Raw genomic sequence first — 22,435 nt, 5'->3', positions numbered from 1 at the left:
GTCATTTTTATCAAACCAATCCTGGTGTTTCCATGTATAAATTCTAAGCCAAGGTCTCTTTGCAGGCATTGGTGACATTTGGTTGAATTCTTATCAAGTGATTTTCTTTTGTTTGAGACATGATGCATAGAGTTTTTCCCTGTTGTATTCCTGAAAGTGTTTTGTTTTGGTTGGATATTTCAGTACTTCGATATTGATATTTCATAGGCAAGGATTAGGAGCCAGCTTGATATACATAATATGTTGCTCTAGTGGGTTAATAATGTATTGATTTGTAATTTCAGGCACAGAATCTGAAATATTCAGTCACGTGCCAGTGTTTAGACAATTAATGTCCCCAGGTTTTGTTTCCATTCATCAGGCAAATCAGTGAGTTGTTGTTGCCAAGCCTAATGTTCAGTGCGCCTGATAAGGTGGAGAGTGTTGTTTGGGTTGATGTTTTCCACAAAGAATTGTCTGGCAGGTCTGGCATAGAAATCTTCTATGTGTTTTTTGTCTCATAGGTCCTATTCAGAATTCACATAGGCATGTTGGTCCCCTGCTAAAGTGAGAGTCATGAGGCCTTAATTAATTTTAATAGGCAACTGTAAATGTTGACACTAGCTAGATGTTGAACATTGTCTCTAGATCCTGACACACGTCGATAGCACTTCAATAGCTGTAACAATATATTGAGTGGTGGATCTGTTTTTTGCTGTTGTTTCAATAAAGCTGTTCTTCATCAAAGATGCAGATCAGATCAGATCAGCTCAGTGAGAAATATAACTGAATTGGGGTAGATTCTGTTTCCTTCTAAGATGTTTGTAATGTATGTAAATTCCATCAGATTTCAGTGGAAAGCAATGTTGTGTTGCAAGAAGGAATAGCCACCTACTTCTCCATTATAATATTCATATTCTTTTCCCCCATGATCTTTCATTGTTTGAAAGCCACCTGTCCTGCCTGATGGCAATAATTTAGTTGTTTCATTCATATATGTTAATAAATGTCCTTGTCATGCATAAGTCTCATCGTATCAACTAGATTTATCCTTATTACTTTCTGTTTAAGCACAATCTGTTAAAAAACAGCTGTTGGTATATCTTTGTGTTATGTTTTGTGATTAAAAGATGAAACTGTCATCCAGTTTATCTTGTTTCTTCCTTTGGGTTTATGCACCAGACCATGTGACAGAGGCAAACATGAGTTTTCTCAAAGGATCAAGCAGAAATACAGTTAAACTGGGCAGCGGAACTGCATCTCAAGAAGCAGTGGTGTCAATTATCCAGTGTCCTCTGCAGATTTAAAACCCTGTTACCTGAAGTGACCTATGTGGATTAACCTATTCCAGAGTGGAATATGAATTGAAGTTAAATAAATACTTGATAAGTCAAAAGCATGTAAGATAAACCTTAAAGTTGATTTAATTACTGAATGTAGGAAGGTGGGCCAGGAGGATTTGTTATGACCTTGACTCTAGGCTTCTTCATTTCTGAAGGCTTTGTTTCCACAGACTTGTGATTTGAAAGCACCTGCACTAAACGTTAAGCCAGCAGGTCACTTTGATGCAGAAAGCTAGCAGATAAACCTAGGGCATTATTTTGTATTAATAATAATAATTATTAATTATTATTATATTAATAATTATTATTATTAAGTATTATTTAATACTCTAGTGTAGAGTACTATTTGTCTTTTTAGTTGTTCAGTGCACGGTGGAGAAAGCTGCTTTAACTCCAAGGTGAATCTATTAACTTTATACAGCGCATTGCAAAACTATTCAGACCCATGCTCCATCTTCACATTTTGCTGCTTTCATGACACTTTGAAGTAGCAATTAACCTCTTGTGTATATTTGTGGTATACATAACATATTCCTCATATTCAAATAAAAAAATCAAAAGGAAATCGTCATTATGAAAGAAAAATAAAAAGTCATGATTGCATAATTGTTCTTAGCTTTTACTGTGGCAAATCTGCATTAATTTAGACACACCCAATTACTTAATGCACCACACAGTTGCATCTGTTCTGTGTGCAATAATTCATATGATTTGAGAATAATTGCAAGCAAAGATGCAACCATGAAAACCGTGAAGCTTTCAAAGATTACAGATCAAGAAAAATGAACAACAGCATTCAAAGACCGTCTTTATGTCTGATGGTTGAGATGAAAGTTGATTATTCAGGACTGGAATGTATGTCAAGCTGCAAAGACACTGCCCAGTTTTTGGTCTCCTTCCTTACAATGCATTTTGCATACTGCAAACTGCCAAAAGGCTTTGCAATCAGACAAGATCAACTTGGAACTTTCTGGTCTAAATGGAAAGCATTACATCTGACACAAACTCAGCATAGTATGGTACATCACTCCGTCAACACCATCCTCTGTCAAGCGTAGGGATAGCAGCATTATGTCATACAGTAGTTCTATTTCTGATTCGCGGGGACAGGAAAGTTTGTCAAGACTGATGGGAACATGCATTGATAAAATATTGGCAAGTCCTATAGGAAAACCTGCTTCAGATGTAAAACTGGGACAAAAAGTCCCCTTTCAGCAGGACAGTGATCCAAAGCACAAGGCCAGAAATACACTGGAGTGGCTTAAGAATAAAAAGTGAGTCCTGAGTACAAAAGTTGGTGTAGACTTGAAGCTATAATTAGTGCCTGTGGTTTTACGGGTCTGAATACTCAAGAAATCAACATTTTTCAGTTTTTTTTCCCTCTTTACTTTTTGCTGACTTTAACTTTAAAACATGATTTAAAAGTTTTAAAAAATATGCATGCATCATTTTATAATTCTACAAAATGGAACACTGGAACACGGAAGGATCTTAAATCCTTTGTAACGCACTGTATACTATATTAGTAGATTTAAAAGCACCAACAGCCTACTTTAATAGTGCATTTAAGCAAGAATCGGCAATTGTCTTAGGCCTGTATTCTTAAACAAATGGTCATTTGGTGGCACTTTATTTTAAAAATACCATGCTTAAAACAAAGATGTGTTTAAGGCAGTGGTTTCAAGTCCTGGTCCTGGTGATCCACACACCTGTTGGTTTTTGTTGCAACCGAGCCCTCAGCTACACAATCAAACCCTTCTTTGACTTAACAAGAATAAGATTAATTTGAGCTGTTTGTTCCCAGCTTTTAAACGTGTTAAAGATTTTACCACTGTATTTTGTAAGTGAAGTCAAATCTTGCGACAGGAAACCAAATACAAATATTCAATTGAAGCAACTCCTAAGATCAACTAAAACTTCAGTTACCTAATGATGGTGTGCAAGAATTAAAAGCAGCAGGTGTGTGGGTCACCAGGATCAGGATTAGAAACCACTGGTTTAAGGAATGTGCTAAAAACATCTTATTTTTCTATATGGTTTCAGGGAAGGTATTATGACAAGGTATTTTCAGAGAAGAGTAGGGATATTTCCCATTGGCCTTTACCAGTCATGGCCTCCTAACAATCCTCATCAACAAATTGGCTTCATCACTCTGTTCTCCTCCCCACTGATAGCTGATGTGTGGTGAGCGTACTGTGTGGTAGAACATACACTAGTTTCCACATGTATTTGTTTAAAATTTACAGTGTGCAGCATGTCTCATCACACATAATGAGTTGCGCTGTTACAGTTGGATTATTCCTGTCATAATTTCTTTCATAATTCCTGTCCTTTTTGTTCGTATACCTTTCCCAGATAGGTCTTTATTAAATTTCTAATAAATGTCTTTATTAGACATTTTGTCCAGAAGGAAAAATGTAAAACTTAGATATTTCAGTCTTTTATGATGATTTAATTATTAGGCGCTTCTTTCTTGTGGGGATCACTGCTCCTGAATGATGGCATCCTTACACATTTTGCACTGAAAATACAATGACAAAGTAACCCTCGGTTTTTTAAGGGGAGAGCAGAAGGCGGATGCTGCCTCCTCAGCAGAAATTAAATCACGGTGTAATTAGATTAGCTTGGTTTGCACATAGATAGACCAAAAACTGCACTAGTGCTGGTGGACAGATGGCCCACAATCTACAGCAGATTTCTTGTTCTTTTAAAATTAAGTTCAGGAAAAAAAGCCTGACCTCCTAATTCTATTTAATAGATCCTTAGTTTGCCACTTCCCTCGGGTATTGCGCAAGTACGTTTTTGTTGTACAGTGTTTCTTACAGGTGGTGGAGTAAGTGTGTGGACATGTCACACTTGAAGATTGTGGCAACCTACTTTTTCACTGCTTGGTTGACAGCGAACTGCTTTTCTCACAGTGATACCCCCTGAGTGATTGAGGTGCTGTACTGTAAATTTGGGTGATAAATGTGATTGTTTCTTGGTAAATAATATGCAGTTCTGTATCAAAGGGAGGTTTATCATTTTTCATCAGCATAGGCATGAAATATATGTCACAGTCTTTGAAGCCTGACCTTTATAGAGTGAAATATATAATACAAAGTTTTCAGTGCCATAGTTGCTGAAACTGTGTAGCTGTTTCAAAGGAAGGGAGTATTTCAGCAGTGTTTGATAATTTAAATGTCTTTTTGAGGGAAAAAAGGTGATCAAGTCTCAACATCAACAAAGAAAACAGATCTGTATTAGTTTTTGGCTTGTTAAGGCAAGGTTAAAGCATAAAGTTATTTGCATGGGATAGATATCAGAAATAAAACATGTTTCCATTGGACAATAATTTTACACTCAAAGCTGTGAAATTTGTCTAATCTAATTAATGAAGTCAGAAGCTGACTAAACCCTAATAAACAGATTGCTTTTTCACTAAAAATGTACTGTGTTCTGTGTAGATATAAATGCAGAGCAGGGTCAATGCATTTTAAGTTTCTGGTTTCACCTGCTGAACTTTCCGGCCCTAGGGATAACGTTAATATAAGTAAGCTACAATACCTTGAGGCTCATTATTCCTGTAAAACGCTACAGTTTGTAATGCTCTGTGTGGTTAAGTCATATTTTCAACTGTCACATTGTGCTTTACATATTCTCTTAATTGCCGAAGCAGAAACTCTTACGTTATCTTATTAATTAATGATTAATTAGTACTTTTCTTGATCTTGAAGCACTGCAAGTTGGGCTCATTAGAAACTTTAAATCATTAAATAAATCTGTACATATGTTTTAGAGTGCTAAGTTGCCTTACACTTGTATGCTTATGTCAACAACTTAGTTAATCATATGCATATGTAAACTAAGAAGATTTCATGCCATGCATTAATATGAGAATAGTGAAGCAGTATAATTATATTGTATCATCCATGAAGCCCCCTAGCCACGGTAACAATTGAATATTCTAGTCCTGAACATAATGCATGTTCAAATAACCACATGAGCACAGGCAGAGTGCGATGATCTCTGCAACCTGGCACTCCAGTCCCAATGAATACATCAGTGAAACAGGCCTGCTTATTAAACATGCCAAATCATTCTTGCATTTGAAATTGAATGCAAGTTCAGTGTAAGTTCAGATTGCCCACTGCAGGGGTTTTGAGTCCAGTTTGATCTAGAATGATTACAGTTATGAAGTGGCAATGTCGTCGTCTGCTACACATTCACATTCTGGTGCTGTGCATTCCTATTGTTCAACGTTCTCCAACCCTGCTCCTACAGAGCCCATATACAGAGGGTTTTATACAAAACCGTTTAACCAGCAATTTCAAAGGGCTTGAAAAAAATGGCTTGCGATCAATTGCAGGCGATTTGTAAATTAAGTCATTTACAGATGATTTGAAACAAAATTCTCCAGCCTTCAAGGTGAAAATTACCCTTAATTACAGAAATTGCTCAGTTGATCAATATCCTACATTTCTTGTCTTAGGAGATAAACGTTTTTGGGGGCTGACCCAAATTTGGGGGTTGACTGTACAGGACTGGGGCTTTGTAGGTCTGGTCTCGGAGACCTTTCCTATAATTCCTTCTCATTCAGCTGGAATCTCTCTGGACGACCTGGGCCTGACTTCCATCTCAGCTAACCATTATTATGCTATCATCCTGTACAACACTGTATAGATAAAACGGCTGTGGGTACTGTTGTTTTAAGAAATTTAACTTGTTGTGGAAAGATAATTTTAGCAAGAAATAGTTCCTAATTTGTTTTGCTTACTGTGTAGAGACAGACACAGTACATCTGTATGAATGTGGTTCATGTGTTATACTGTACCACAAGGACAGTGAGGTAAATGCTGAAAAGAATATAATTTATATTTTGGTAATGTTCTTATGTGTACGTCACGCTCAGTGATACTGAGGCTTATACATTGCAGGTCAGCGTATTGAAATGGAGCCATCATACAGTATCTCAGTTCATAAAGCCCAGATAAACCGTCATATGCAAGGAAGCAAATGATTGTCTCACAAATAATAGCTCTTGACAGGAAGCAATTTTGAACTGATATCCTTCCATTGACCTCTGAATTCTTCAGTGGAAACCCATTATTTACCGTATCAAGCAAGCCGTTGCTCCTAAACCTCAAGGTCTTAAGCACTCTTTTTTTCCCCATTGTTGTGTTTCTGAACTACTCTGTGTCCGAGATTTTATGATTTAAACGTACGCCGGGCGGAAATACTCGTTGTATCCTTGGTATCGTTGTTGACTCAGAATCCAGTATACTTTACACCAGTCAGTCAGAAATATTTGCTTAGATTTAGGTTAAGAGTAGGGTTTGTGTTAGGGGTGGAGGACTAAACAAGTTTGTTGTGTACTCAGATGTGCTAGTGGCTACCGTCCCCAAAAGTCTACGTGAGACCTATTTTTCAGAGTATGACTTAGAACGTTTCTCATCCATAAACAATGTGTACATTTCTCTCAGCATGAAAGGGTAACATCCCATGAGAAGATGAGTAATGTAGCTTGTCCTGTGTAACTGGATCAACAGGGCCAGATTGATGGTGGTTTTATTCACAGGGTTATCATGATGTCTTTAGAATCACCGCATATGTGATTATAAGTGTGTTTCTCATTCTGGGGTTTTCGCACTGAACCAGAAGTTTTGTATAGCACCTTTCCTCAAAGCAAAGAAAAGTAATGCAGAACAAAACTGGAATTGATCCAGCTGTCATATATGAAGCTATAATCCTACCACTTAAGTGCAAGTGTTCAGTGGAAAAAGCTTAACTGAGCCAATTGCTTCTTGGGAAGCACAATGTAAAATGAATCCACATCAAGTATTTTTTTTGTTATCAATTCCATTACTCCTATTGTTATTGCCCATTTATTTGGCTGACACTTTTATACAAAGTGACTTTCATTTATACAGCCGGGTATGTTACTAGAAACGTTCAAATCAAGCGTCTTGCTCAAAGGCACTACAGCCCTGTCTCACCTGGGTTTTGAACCCCAAACCTTCTGGTTTTTGGAATCCCGCACCCTAACAGTTGCTCCACACTGTTGTCCTGTAACTATCGTGTTCTTCTTTGTTCTCCAGGCGAATCAGTGGTGGAGGAAATGGAGGACAAGATGTTCACCGTGACAAGTACTCTGACACTCACTGTCAGCAAGGAGGATGACGGAGTCCCCATCATCTGCATGCTCGACCACCCTGCAGTCAAAGACTTCCAGGCGCAGAAGTATTTAGAAGTGCTGTGTGAGTATTGATTTGGCTCAAATCTCTGATTGTGCTCCAGGCGGACTGCATTTTTTTTGTTGTCTTTGAAAACGAAGAAATCACCCGGCTACCGAACTTCTCTCCTTGCATCTGGTAGCAGCTCTGTCAGAAAGTGGACAAGCTTATTAGTCTTAATTGAATTCAAATTAGTTAAGATCAGACTCTTTGCCAGTTGGAAACAAAGCGCTCAGGACACTGTTCCAGGGCCTGGGGGCATGGCAGGTTTTGTGAGGCTTTTTTCTTTGAAAGAAATCCTAGAGTAAAAAGGCTGCAGTAAGCGAGATAAATAGTTCAGTTATACTCCATATTAAATGGCTTTCTCTCTTATGGCTTTATCGATTAAAAGTAAAGTCTTAAAATACAGTGTGTACGTGGCATAGCGCAGGAGCTGAATGAAAGGTTAACAAACCCTTTCTGCCATTTGTAGCACATTCATTTATTCTTAAAAGAAAGAAGCTTCGCCTGACCTTTCTGGATAAAAGACAGGAAAGATCAGTTCATCTGCAGCAACTTGACATTTTAGCAATCTTGGATAAAAGTGGATAAAAAAAGAAAACATTTCCTGTACTGTAAAATTACGGGTCTGGATTCACAGGTGTTGTGATTAAAAAAAAACAGATTTCTGCTGAAGACTGACTCTGCCATGGAAATACCCTTTCTTCAGCCGTATAATACCAACACATTTAAGAATTAAAGCAATTTCTTGTAGAGTTGTTGATTTAATATTTGTATTGCTAGATGTTCTAAATATGAGCAAAAGGTGACACTATTGATGAAAATGAGTTGATGATACTGCTTGGTATTTCAGTGCCCCCAGGGCCCTTTGTAAAGCTGTGTTGGGCAGACAACTCTACAGTACCACTTCAGTTGTCAAATAATAAAAGAGAGTCTAATAAACAGCAGCATAAATGTGAAAAAGTAACTTGCCCAGAATAAGGTTTTTTTTTTCTGGATCTAAACATCAGTAAACTATCTTTAGTGTGTTATAACTGCATGCATAATGCATAAACTCTGTTTCAGGAGCTGAGGCAGATGTACAATAAAACATATTGAACATTTTGCGCCTCTTGTGTCATGAAATTCGAGAAGACAGAAAGAAGCCCATTCTCATAGAGTTAGGGCTCAAAACTAATTATCCAGTTCTTCGTACAGGATCTCGGTTGAAAGTCAAAACTTTAAACACGAATTTAAAACGTATCTTGGCTTTAACGTTTCCTGATTACAAGGCAAAATGTCCTTCTTCCTGTTGTCAATCACTGTTAGAAAAAAACTGTTTCAGTTCCCAGCAGGCTGTAATTTATAGGCCTGGATAGCTAACAGATTATTATTTGTTGACCATAAAGGTCGAATAGGAACATATTGGCTGAGCAATTTGGTGACATATTTACAGATCAAACCACTTTATATGTCAGCAGTAAAGTTTTGAAAGAAATGCTCTGCTGGAAAAATATGGAAGAAGTGTCTTTTATTTACAAAGGGTTAAAAAAATGCAGTAGAAGGTAGGCATCCCGAGGTGAAATTACTATTATATAATAAGGGCAACAATGAAAAATTATTCATGTGTCATACATGAAAATAAAAGCAACACCAAATAAAGTTATGTAGTACAGTAGGAATAACTTGGTTTCAAGCAGCACATTTTTCCTGAATAATCCTATAGATCTTTACAATTAGGAGGAACCCCATTACTCAATTGCTGCACACTGTGGAGTTCAGCAGCCATTTTGAGCTTGCTGCTGAATATACTGTACAGCTGCAAATGTGGAAAGTGAAGAAGTACTTAACTGCTTAAACTAGAGAAGGACATCTTAGTAAAGCCAAATCAAGGATGCCTGAACTGGAATTTAGCCAATTCTTGTGCTAGAATTTAAAATAAGAGTTTGCTGCACTCAGAACGATGAGCTGTGAGAGGCCTGCATTACAGGGAGATGACAAGAGTCTTAGTGAGAGGCAAAGATCAGCAGCTACATTAGCATGACATCCTGCATCATTTTTATCGCCTTCTTTTTTGGAGACTTACAGTACTGTTGTTGTAAACCTCCTCAAGTCTGATCAGCTCCACTTAATGGCAGAGCTTAGCTTTTATGAGCACTGGATCACTTTCCACTTGGGATTTTATATACAGGCTCATTAATAAACCTTAGTGTCGGAGCACAACCTGAAAGAAGGACCATGTGCTAGCTTGCTCCTTTTTTTCCATTTAGTTGTTTTTTTTGTCTTGCTCTCATTAGCAGTCTTGGCAACATTCAAGCATCCCTTTCTGAATGCTCTGGGAACTCCTCAAATACGCAGCTCCTACCAAACAGACAAGATAGATGCTGATTAGCATTTGCTTATAGTATCCAAGATTAACAGAAAAAAACACCCTTGGCAAATGCTACAGATGTTCAGATCGCCAGGGTGTGAATTTCAGGGGTGGGCTTGATCTCTTGTATAAGTCTGTTAATTATTTGCATTTGATTTATTCGTTCATCCAGTCCTTTCCATGGGGACTTTATGCTCAGGAGTGGTAGCATTTGCTAGCAGTGGCTGTATAATGGTGAGAAAAAAAAACCCATGTGAATAACATTTGCACAGCAGTGTGATATATTTTAAAATACGGTAAGTGAAGAACTTTGTTGGCGAGTTAACATCAGTGGCATTTTTTCATAACAATTAGGAAGAAGAGTGGCATTTCTCCCATCGTATCTAATACAAATATTGTTAATATAGAGAGAACAGTCTTGAACTCTTTTTTTTTTCTTTTTTGTAATGTCAGAAAACAAAATGTACAGCTGCAACACAGTTCACGGCCTCTCATTTGTATGTATTTTTAAGTCACCTTTTTATTGCTTGGTCATGCACAACTGTCGATTGGAGAGATAGTAAAACTGCAACCACATTCTGTAAATGATTGCTTTTCAAAATTGTCTCTTTTGGGTCCTTGCCTTACAGATATGAGACATGCTTTATCTTTTGGAAGAAGCTGGATGAAAAAAAAGGGAAAAGGCCACAATTTCCTAATGCTAAAATAACATTACCCTTTGAAGCTTGTGATTCTGCACACAGACACACATTAATACTGTTTATATATATATTCTAAATGTATGTTGTGTATGCACAATATATTTGTTTTTCTGTCTATTCATGCACTCATATGCAAAATGCATTACTGGGTACAGGTATATATGAGTCTTCATTATACTTACAGTTGCATCACGACATGTAGCAGAAAGGCTGAATATTACTCAAACTTTTCTGTCATTCTAAAAATCAGCAAATTGCAATCACTTCCATTTCTCCACTGGCTTCGTGATATTTTGCTGCCTTGCTGCCCATTGCTGTAAGAGAAATGGACCTTCTAGTAGGCTGTAATTTAAAGGGACAGGCAGCGAACAGATTATTAGTTGTTGACCATAAGGGTCAGTTGGGAACATATTGGGCGAGCAGATTGTTGACACATTTAGAGACCAAACTAGACAGAGCTATTTACAGTATGCTACTGCACAGGTTGCATGTCAATAGAGTTTGGCCGGTCCCAGAAAAAATGATCCATACAGAGTACACTTCCATATTTAGAGGTGTCAGGCATTCGTGATTACCATCTGAACTATTTGTCATTTGTCATTTACCATGTGAGCTGCCGCTAATTTGTGTCCTCTTAAAAGAATTCACCTTTTCCAGGGCCTTCTATTTTCTGATATGTGAACCGTTAAAACCCCTGGAGAACACGGTTTCGAAATTGATCCCACTGAGTTAACAGGCGCTAAGTGCATGTTGCCTTCCTCCAGTTTATCTTTCCTTCTATAGGCATCTCCAGTCAAAAGGTGGAAAAAAAATCTCTGCCAGGTGGCCGTTAAAACAGGAACCCAGACAACTCTGCTTCAGAAATCGCTCGGCCAAACAATAGGAACTTTTTGTGGTCAATCTCATGCAGTTTCTTCTTCTGCAGATAAACCGGAAGTGAAAATCATCGTGGGCTTCCCTGAAGGGCTGACAAGAGAAGGGGAAAATCTAGAACTGACCTGCAAAGCTGATGGCAAACCAAAGTAAGGTTTTGTTTACCATCTTTTTACACCCCACACACCAAACAGTGAGAGCTGTCCGACGAGTGGATCTGAAATCTGGCTGTACTTCCAATTTCTTCTAAAATTGCAGCACAGGGTTTCATGTGAATAGAGTTTTGGTCTAGTTCCCAGAAGATCATTCTCATGTACAAACTATAACCACCATAAATCCACCAGCACACTTTCTACAGTACGATCCAGTGTTAAAGTAGATGCTCAATGGCCAGGAAAGTTAAAGAGGCGTGTAGCTAATGGGTCGCATTTAGAAAGATGTCATGACGTGCTAGCATCTGGCAGAAGCCAGCATCTTGCAGCCAGCAGCCATATCACTCTGCAACCCACAACTGGCAACCCACTGACGCTAAGCAGGTGTGAGCCTCGGCAGTACCTGGATGGGAGACCTCCTGGGAAAAACTAAGGTTGCTACTTGAAGAGGTGTTAGTGGGGCCAGCAGGGGGCGCTCACCCTGTGGTCCACGTGGGCCCTAATGCCCCAGTATAGTGATGGGGACACTATACTGTAAACAGGTGCCGTCCTTCGGATGAGGGCTCCCTATGAAATTAATCCTTACTTTAGTTTAACCTTCAGATACACCAGTGGCACAGTTGGCCTTAGTTTACTGGTAATAGTGGCTTTTGTCAATGCCCTCTTTGGATGTACTGCTGCACTGTTAAGTCTCACACATGTGCCATGCGCGTTCAGAAGACAGCGATTAAGATTTTTGCCTGAATAAAAATATTTCAACCCTGCTTGTGCTGTGCTGGGTTTTCCATGACCCTAACAGAGCCCTGCTGTAAACATTGCACATTCAGATGAAGACCGTGTTACGCAGAAAAAGAGTGTCTTGAAGGTCACTCTCCTCGGCTGTAGACCCACATTGTGCCTTCTGCTTCCGAGATTGGCTTCGGTTTTCCTTCCCAGGAATAAGCAGCTTTCTGACAATAGCTGGACAGGAGAAAGAAGTACTATACTGTATGTATCTCGTAAAATAACATCTCAGGCCATGTGAAAATATAAGTATTGTTTGATCTAACAGGTAACAAATATGACAAAAGACCAAAAAAAGATATTACTCTCATGATTCTTATTTCCGATTAATTTCCTTTGTCATATTGGGACGTCTGTTTTGAAGTCAATCGATCCATTTATTTCCAACTTCAGTACAGAAATAGGGGGGATAATATTTCTACCAAAAACATGTTAATTGAATATAACAAAGCTGTATATTTATGTTTTTGTAAAAGTATTAATTCTGTACTCTTTGCATACTGTATGTATTATTACAACATGTTTCTTGTTGCACAGTGGCAGAGCAGTACAGACCATGGCTGTGATATCAGTTCACACCACACAAAATACAAAAAGATCAGGTTTAAAAGTGACAGAAGGCAACTGCAATAGTGTGCCAACCCTTGGGATATGACGAACAGTATGCAAACTCACAGACAGAAATACAAAACAATCATTTTAGATATTTTTCAGACTGCCAGTACAGGTCAATTTAAATTTTCATTTTATACTGAGAATATCAGTCAATTTGAACTGAGGGAAAGCAAAAAAAATAAACAGTTTCTGTTTTAATTAATTAAGGTCCCCAAAGAGCTCAAGTTTTACCTGTCATTATTCCACTTTTTATCTTTCATCGCCATTATATTCTAACACAAAGTAGGAACTTTTAAGATTTAATTTCAGATGTCCCTAAAATCCTTAAAACATTAAAAGAGTTTTTCCTGTTTGTCACGTGTGTGAGTGTGATTCAGCATGCCAGGCTGTTTTTGGTAAGCTCGAGCCTAGCGCTGTAGTTTAGTGTGGGCAATCAAACCCAACCATCAGGTCTTTGGGAGGCGAGATGAAACTGGAGCACCCAGAGAAAAAAAAACACATGGACAGGACATGCAGGCTCCCAGAGTTCTCCATCCCGGGAGAATCGAACCCAGAAGTGCAGCTCTATGAGGCAGCCGTGCCACCCGTCTATTTAAAAAAGGATCACAATTAAAAAATTGTAGCTGATGGGCCACAGCTTTGCATCCTACTAGTGAATAAAATGTCACAAAACAAAGACTATTAAATGGGAAGAAGGTTGTCCTTTCAGAAACTGTCAATCATTTTGATAATTTTATTCACAGACTACGGCACAAAGAATAGTTTGGAGCCTGACAAGGTTGGCATTATAAATCTGTCACTTCCTCCTACACTAATAACCTACCTGACTCAGGCAGTGCTAGTGACATATTGGGGCTGAGGTTTTTTGACTTTGATGTACTGATCTGATTCCTGCTTAGTAAACATTGCACTTATTAGGACACGTTTGCCGAGCAAATTCCATTTATTCTGAGGACAGTTACTTGTATTACTTGTATGTTTTTTTTTACTTAGAATATCTTTTAATGGTTTCCAGGAAGAAGCCCTTAGTGATTGCTGAAATTGTGACCAGTGCTTTTTTTTCTTCCTGTCTAGACCCGCATCAAATTTATTTAGAAGGTGTTCTTTTCAATCCCATTATATTAACCTACACCAGCAATTACTCTCTCACTGAGAAGCTTCAGAAGTGATTGCTTTAGAAGTAATGGACACAGAGTGCCACCCCCCAGCCCAGACCCTCTACATTTTCCCTCTTTCTTGAGCCCATCCAGGAGCTGGCCTTGCTGCGAACGGTTTGTAGTCTGAAAGTTGCCTTTACCTCATGGTTTTTTGGCCGAGCTCTCTAAAACACTGACATTTGGGTGGCCTTGTCATGCTACACATGAAGGATTTAATACCCCTCTCTTCCTCAATGAGATCTGTCACCACTGTCTTTTTCTCCTCCATCGGGTGAAACCTACACTTGAATCTTCATGCAATTTTCTGCCATTTTTGACATTGAAACCCAGTGCCGCCCCTGTCCTAAGCCTGCGTGTTTGTGCCTACAGGCCACAGCGCATTAACTGGATGAAAGTTGATGATGATGTCCCAGCCCATGCGGTCATCACTGGCGCAGACTTGTATATCGAAAACCTGAACAAGTCTTTCAATGGGACATACCGCTGCATTGCGTCAAATTCAGTGGGAGAGTCCTACGATGACTACATCCTCTATGTATATGGTAAGTTCTGGCTTTGATAAACCTGAATGCAGTTTTCCTCTCCGCTGATATGTACAGTACAGCGAGTATTTATCCTTGAAACTCATTTCACATCCCTGCTTTGAATCAAGTAAGTCAAGTAAGTTTCTGTTAACATTCTTACAGGTCTGCCGTGCTTTATTTCTGATTGCACTTTTAAATTCCACTCACTGCGTGCTGAGCTAGCCTGTGCCAAAATGATTAGATACTATTTTAAGTTTGCAGGAATGAAGTGGGAAAGGGCCTACTCCCCTCTTAGTAAACTACATCGGCCAGACTATCAGCTGCCAAAAAGCTGTTTAGGTGAGGTGTTTTTTAAATGAATGACTGGCAGCATAATACCGTCCTTAAAAAGGTCTAACACAGGACTTCAGACAACAAAGAGCACATTAACAGCAACGTATTTGCTGTTAGTAACAGATGTGGATAGTTTAAGCAACTGAACAAAATTGGGAGCAAAGATGAGAGCAGAATTTATCTCTGGGCCGTGGATGGACAGACTTTCCACAAACTCCCTGAACTTTCTAAAAGCATTTATCCAAATATCTGATAGCGTAAAGAACAAAGCGGACAACATTGTTTTCGCCGCTTATAAAGCCCAGTAATCAAGAGTCCACAGCAGTTCCAGGTTTTCAGTGAGTAGAATGGTACAGCCACACTTCCTAGCACAGTGGGAAAAAAAAAGGGAAAAGGCGGTCGAAGACAACCTGTTGACTGTCGGCTACTGATGACACAAGGCCTTAATCAGCCATTAAACCGCCTCCTGATATTACGCGTAAACGTCTGGACGTTGATGCGTTTGAAGTGTTTTACACTTCGGTATCCGCACCGATCCTCCAGCTCATCATGTTGAACATTAGAATTGCTAATGCAGGGATCAGGATGCTGCACTGCCGTTGTCACCAGTTAATCTTGCGTCATGTTTTCTGACACCCCCACCTGAGCTTCTGCTGTTAACAGAGCGTTCTGACACACTAAAGAATTCCCCGCACACGCACAGAGAAGCAGGCAGGAGTGACATCTGGCTGCTCCATACTCTTATAATTATTCTTCTTCACATATAAGGGTGACATCTGCTTATTACAAACAGCCTGGCTTTGACATATCTGTGATCGTGTACTAGAACAGAACTGATAAGTCTGATAATGTTCAATTCCATCCATTAGAAAAAAAAATAGATTCAGCCTCTGTCGCTAATAAAACCTGTAAGTGCTCCATGGCAGAAGGCAACGTTTGATTGCGACACCTTGCTCGAATACTGATGGTTTTTTAAGGTGAAAAATCAGCAGGGGATAAAAAAAAAAACTAACACGGAGAGAGTTTTATTGACGCAAATGACCAAGGGTTCTGCTGAAGAGCACTGATCTGACAGGCTTCATTTCCTACATGAAAAAAAGACCCAAACGAAAGCCAAAAGAATAATCTTTTATTCATTACTGCAACACTGGAAAAGCAAGATGTGGGAATATTGGTCGCATTCTTGGATTCCATTTAATTTTTGGATTCCTGGATTTTCCATGTGTTACAACCACACCAGTTTTTGTATTCTGTGTGCTGATAAATGGTCTGTAATGACTAAATTAATTGTGCCCTGTACAAACTTTTTTAAAGTTAAAACTGCATTATACTGTACAGTATATCTCAAGTGGCCGCTTTTGTAATTTCAAACTGCTGATCCCCACATTTGGCTCCCTATGAAGCAAACCAGCCTTTTCTTCCCTGGCGCACTCAGAGCATCCTGAATGTATTTCTTCTGGGCTTGCATCACTGTTTTCTCATCTACTAACTCCTGTTGAAACATAGGAATTCAGGATAAGAAAGGTTGAAAACAAGGCGGGGCTATTTGTGTCATCTAGCCCGTTTGGTAGTTAGTAGTTAATGGGAAGTGTGATCCATACTCCTTACTATTGTATTGCACTGTATTATTATTGTATTTCAAGCTGTACTACAGTATATACAGGCTAATGATATAGCAGAAGAGCAAATACTTTCTTGCACTACTCTGACTACCCAATATCCAGGGCAGCCTTAGTCAAAACAAGGCTACTGTGCAAAATGTCCAGAAACTTTTTATATCAACGACAACAACTCATATAGATATATATATAAAATGACTTAAACTACTCTGCATTGTGAGTATTCCCGCAGTCCAAAATAACACTTTAGTTCTAATTGGCATTCCAGGCCACGTTTCCTTCATTTCATTCAGGAAATTCACACAGTTTGTGTACGTTTCGATAAAACCTCGCACTGTGCAAGTCCAGACCCCTGTTTGCCATCGAGAGAAGTGTGGGCTGCCCAGGTTTTACATATCCCAGAAGAAAAGGACACTTCTGTGACAGCTCACTTGCTACTGCTGGCCGGCCTGTGCCCCCTGAAGACAACAGTGACAGGGTGAAGACAGATGTAGAATTCTCAACAGTTCTTTAATCTGCTCATTTTCGAAGTCTGCAAAGGCTGAGTGATGGAGAGCATTTCCAGGGCAGTGAAGACTAAACCAGTTAAAGTGAAAAATGTATTCTTTGAGATGCATTTCTAAAGCAATTTACACACCCATCTAGAAAGCCCTGCAGTAGAAAGAGGTCTACCTCGGAGGAGTCTAAAAAGTTTATAAAGCCTTTCTAACCTAATAAAAGGCAATGGTACCTCTGTGCTTTGCTCTTATTGTAGAGCCCACTTCAGCCTGTCAAATGTGCAGTCATTTGTATCCCCCAAGATTAAAAAAAATCACTTTACCTGCTTAAATGCTTACTATTTTAGAACTTTTTTTTCTCGTTTTTCAAGTAAAACGATACATCAGCAGCCAGGGCTGTGGTCTCAGTGATTTCAGATAAACCGTTTTGGCCCATAGCTGCTGGGATCTCTTCCAGCGTCATTAACCCGTGATCCCCACATCAGTGACTGGAAAAAGCTGGGGGTCAGATTCCTTCAGTGATCGATTCCTGTACTGCTCACACCACTGCTGTTTTTCAGTCTGCTGAGTAACCCAGGCTTGCTTTCTTGCTCAGCCACTCTCTCGTATCAGATTCCCCATCTCTAACTCTGTGACAGAAGCTGTGTGGTTTAACCTCTGAAGTCATTAACCTAAGCTATCAGTTCAAAAAGTATGTAGCGCCTTTTCGTTTAAGAGCCATTAGAAATCCCATTGCCTTTTCTCTGTTCTTTTTTTCCGCCCCTTTTGTGTTCTTTTGAAAAAGGGTACTTTTTTTTCTTATTTGTTTTCTTTGCTCTGAGAAAACCAGCAGGTGTAATAACGTTTAGGACAAGTTCCACTGAAGAACTCACACCGACCCCCCCCTCCCCCCAGAAAATGCATCGCATACATGATCTATATTATTACGTACTATGTACTGTAAGTGATCAGGTAATCGTGAAAATAAAAATTTCACACTGAGTTTATAACTGAAGCTCACTCCCACCCTCACTGACCTAGCTCAGTATTTACAGTAGGCACGTAAAAAATACCTCTTCCCACTGTTCCTCTTGTGGTGTCTCCGGGGGAATAGTTTATGTAAACGATAGTCGTACTTACACCACACTTTACTGTCCTCCGATCCGTGGCGTTTCTTCCAACAACTGTCTTCCGAATACAGTCCGTAATCCGTTCCCTTAGTCCTGATTCGTTCCGAGTTCCAAAAGTTCGTAATAAAGACAATCCGCGATGTATCCTAAACCAGTGTCCGTAATCCAAAATCATAAACCTTTCTCCTTGCAGTCGTTCGTTTGCCCGATCCTTAACATCCACCTCTTTCCACTCTTTTCCTCCAAAACGCATTCACCTTACCGGCTTCCGCCCCGTTCACTGCCTCTGGGCCACTTATATTCCGGTTCCTGATGCGTCTCAGCTGTGTCTCGTTGTTTCTTAAGGTAGACCCTTTCCATCTACTGGTCAGCTGACTCTTTTTGTCCGCCATCTTGCTAAGGTCAATCTCTAGCATTTTCAGTGTTTCATTTCGGAAATACCTGTTAGAGATGACCCTTCCCCGGGTCCTCTTACACTCTCTTGACATCCGTTCTTGCCCTCATCATCACCCTTGCTGTAGATCTTTTCGTGGTTCATTATATCTCATCTCCACTGGAGGTCCACATGACTCGTTTTGAGCAACGTCATTTTCTTGGTGAAGGACACAACTTCAGTTGTGGAAGCCCTTTTTTACACACGAGTGTAATTATGATGGAGATGGCTAACGTGTTTTATCTCTTGATCACTCGTAGTAAAGATAGGTATGTTTTTTTTAATTTAATTTTCCTAATTCAAATGGAAGTGAGCCTGGCCTGTTTGTATTTTTGGAGCGCAGTTGCCTGGACCAATTCAGCCCTTTCCCAATGAAAATACATAATTGCTATGACAAAGATTTTAGAGTATGAAGTGGCATTGATCAGAGGTATCTGTGTCACGCTGATGGAGCCTGGATAAAGAAATTATAAGACAGTACTATTTTTCGTAGTGTTGTGGCTGGACAGGAGTTAATAAAATATCAAATCAATAATTAATGTTTTTGGTTTGGTTATGGATTTTTACAAGGTTGCCTCTTTCCTTACTTCATATACATCTTCACCTAAAAATGGGAGTTGCTTATTTACAGCATATGTTTATTAACTCATCAGTTTCTTTCTTTGATTATCAGGGAAGAATTATCACTGCAGGTATGCTGAGAGGTTTTAATTGGCTTTTCTGTCATCAGCATTGCCAGAGATACCCGTTGTTTCTCATTTTTTTCTTAATTAGAAAAGAGGCTTGAAAGAGCCCATCCATCTTGCATGTCTTAATGTGCAGTTGGCAGGTTGGCAGTGATTTAGGCTGTGGAGGCTAACTGGGCACCAGAGAACCTGATTACTGTCTGCCTGCACACCTTTAATATCTGTATTTTTACTGTGATTCTTAATTTGAGCTTTAATGCTATTGGAGACAGCTCTGAGTTCTTTTTGTATCGCATTTTACTCATTTATTTTAACAGCTTTTAATTGACTTACTTTTAATTGCAAGCACATTTTGTGTTTTCAGGCTAATGTCAGTGTTAAATCTCCAAAAGTTTTGCTTATCAAGGCAAAACTTCATCTGGAGTGCTGAGTTGCTTAAACCTGGTTAAATGGGTTGGACAAAAAGAGGCTTTGCTTCAACCAGGTGTTAGACAAAAAGGAGCAACCCCCCCCACCCCATTTAAAAGTAACACCATCCTGTTGCGATGGTCCAGGCTGTTGTCATTACTGTTCTTGATAGAATTTCGGAATTTGCAAATGGTGACGCCCCTGTTTACAAGCTGTTATCTCCCTTGTAGCGCTGCTTTTCCACCGGTTATTCGCTTCACAGCATGTCCCAGAGATGCGAAATGGGTCCTTAACAAAATGATGAAAAGGTGAACTGCCTTTGTTTTCCATTATAAGAAAGGAGAAACCCACTTCTGAAGATTCCCTTTCTTTACCATTTCAGAACACCTACCAGATAAAGCAAGAGAATTCTTGTACAGCTGCCTGTGTAGTTGCTGGGGATTATCAACATCCAGAATCCACTGTTGTGCATAGTCTATTAGCCTGATTGTTTTTATGTGCCTTTCCTGGGTGGTTGTTAGTCCTTAACAAGCCCCTCTGTGCAGGTTTTTTATTCAGTACCAGCGATCCAGGTTAAAGCATTTATAGCCCTGCGCCAGGGCCCAGAGCTCAATGGGCAAACAATCCTGTGTTTGAATTGCAGATGCAAGGATATCCTTATTCCGAGCCTATAGGGAGAAAGAAAACAGCAAACACTGAAAGAGCCTGCTTCACGTTCTCCACCTGTCTTACCAATTCCAGGGAGTTTCCAGTACAGTCTAGGCCTTAAGGGATGTGTCTTGTCAGCCGCACAGAGGTCTAATGAGTCTGCTCATTAGGTTCCAAATGGTGGAGATGATTTTGAATCAGCCTCAGTAAACACACCTATATGACACCAGGGGACCCTCTAGAGTTTGAACGTCATAAGCTCTAAGGCTTTAAAGAAGAGCACACCTTTAAAATGTGCATTTTCAGATTTGTGTAGCAAAGTAACTCTGTGTTTTAACACAGCACGTTTTCTTGCTAATAAAAACATTGACTTTTGACATCTGTTCCATGTCAGATAATGTAGGAGTGTTCATAGTTAACCTGAAGAAAAAAAACTGTAATTCTACTGTGGTACCTGAATGTTGTTTTTTCCCTTTTTTCAAGGAAATCCACGTTTTTGATTTGATTTGATCTTTTCTTGTCCTGACCTGATATTTTGAAGTTATTACTGAGGCTTGTTGCCATAGAACAAATTTTCTTCCAGTCTCAAATTAATTTACCAATGCAAAATCACTTCAGGCACATTGTGATTTTTGCTAATCAGTCTAAATTGGAATTTAGAATTTAATTGGAAAACTGTGTGGATCTGCGATGTGTTTTTCATCTCTTCTCAATTAAAATATTTTAAAATGCATTTGGCCAGTTAGTATTACAACACTTATAGTAATGGTACAGTACAAACAGTATTATTGTAATTGGATTGTTATTTCTGGAAAAAATGGTAAATTATTGCGGTGGAAGATTTTCACTGGGCTCCCCTTTGAAGGTAAAGCTAAGCTTTATGCTGCCAATGCAATAGCAGCTTTCTGAATGGCTTCTCAATGTATGATTAAAGGGAGAATCACAATCATAAAGTTTTGCACAGCAGATAACACCACAAATTAATACAGTTAGTTTTTTGAGTTAGTCTAAAGTATGTAGATCCTTTCATTGTGAAATAGTTATCTCCACTGTTACTTGGAGTCCAGGTGAATCTGTTCCCGGAAAACATTCCAAGTTGGGGAAGTTTGTCTGCATCGGTCCTTCACTTTAAAGGGCTGTAGTCTAATGGAGCTCCCGGGATCTGTCATGGTCTTTTCAGGATCCGAACCTTGTCTCATTTCGACAGAGGCACATGCTGTCCATGTTCCTGCCTTCAAGAGGCGTAATCAAGATTGAAGCATGGTCCACAGAAGTTTAGAAAAGGCAATTGCGCTAACACATATGTGCAGTGAATCACCATAGTTTAGGACAGATAACAACTTTGCTTTGACAGGTTGTGATCTATTAAAGAGGTTTATTGACACCACAGACATACAAATCTCTTAAAATATTCTGCTTTTGGTAACACAACGCAACATCTGCTCTGCGCCTCCAATTCACAAATGCATGCACACACATATTGTGCTTTTTCACATTTAGCATTGGATTACTTCAGTTGCTGCATCTGAAGCAAGAGTTAACATGAAAATATATGCAGATTTATTCTGTCATGTATTAAACATCATTCCTTCAGCTTTTAAAGTGCATGTGTTGTGCTGCTCTTTTATCACATTTAATTTTTTTATTACGTTACTGTGATGTTGTATATGAACATGTGGCATTTTTAACAGTTTTACAATGTTTCAGGTTTATCTGAATTTAAATTATTTTCCTCCATGTTCAAATGTGCCTTTTGTGGTTAATTTAATAGTTCATTACTTGTGAATAAATATACAAATATACAAACATAACTCTTAGCTAAAATCACTGGGTATGTTTATATAGTGTTGTCTGCATTGCAAAAACTAAAATGCTCTCACTTTGTTTATTTGTAAATATTAAGTAAATAAAAGGTCCTTTGCAGTGCTTTGTAACAGATTGAGAATATCTGTATATTGTAGAAATTAAACAACTGAGTTTCTTACAGTGGCAGTTTATATTAATTTCTAATGC

The 22,435-nt window shown here is 39.0% G+C and overlaps 1 protein-coding gene across 4 annotated transcripts in view; it reads left to right on the top strand.

The window, feature by feature from the left end:
• cadm1a (cell adhesion molecule 1a) overlaps nt 1–22,435 on the top strand; it is a 320,960-nt gene that overhangs the window by 251,198 nt on the left and 47,327 nt on the right. For all 4 annotated transcript variants that reach the window (XM_088618972.1, XM_088618971.1, XM_088618970.1 and 1 more), the window contains exons 6-8: nt 7,400–7,558; nt 11,511–11,607; nt 14,535–14,707. In XM_088618972.1, the coding sequence (XP_088475098.1) occupies nt 7,400–7,558; nt 11,511–11,607; nt 14,535–14,707 (429 nt within the window). The remainder of the gene's footprint in view (nt 1–7,399; nt 7,559–11,510; nt 11,608–14,534; nt 14,708–22,435) is intronic.

Source organism: Lepisosteus platostomus, chromosome 25, assembly GCF_059453375.1.
Source record: "Lepisosteus platostomus isolate fLepPlt1 chromosome 25, fLepPlt1.hap1, whole genome shotgun sequence".
Taxonomy (NCBI): Eukaryota; Metazoa; Chordata; class Actinopteri; order Semionotiformes; family Lepisosteidae; genus Lepisosteus; species Lepisosteus platostomus.
This window is presented reverse-complemented; position numbering and strand designations above follow the sequence as displayed.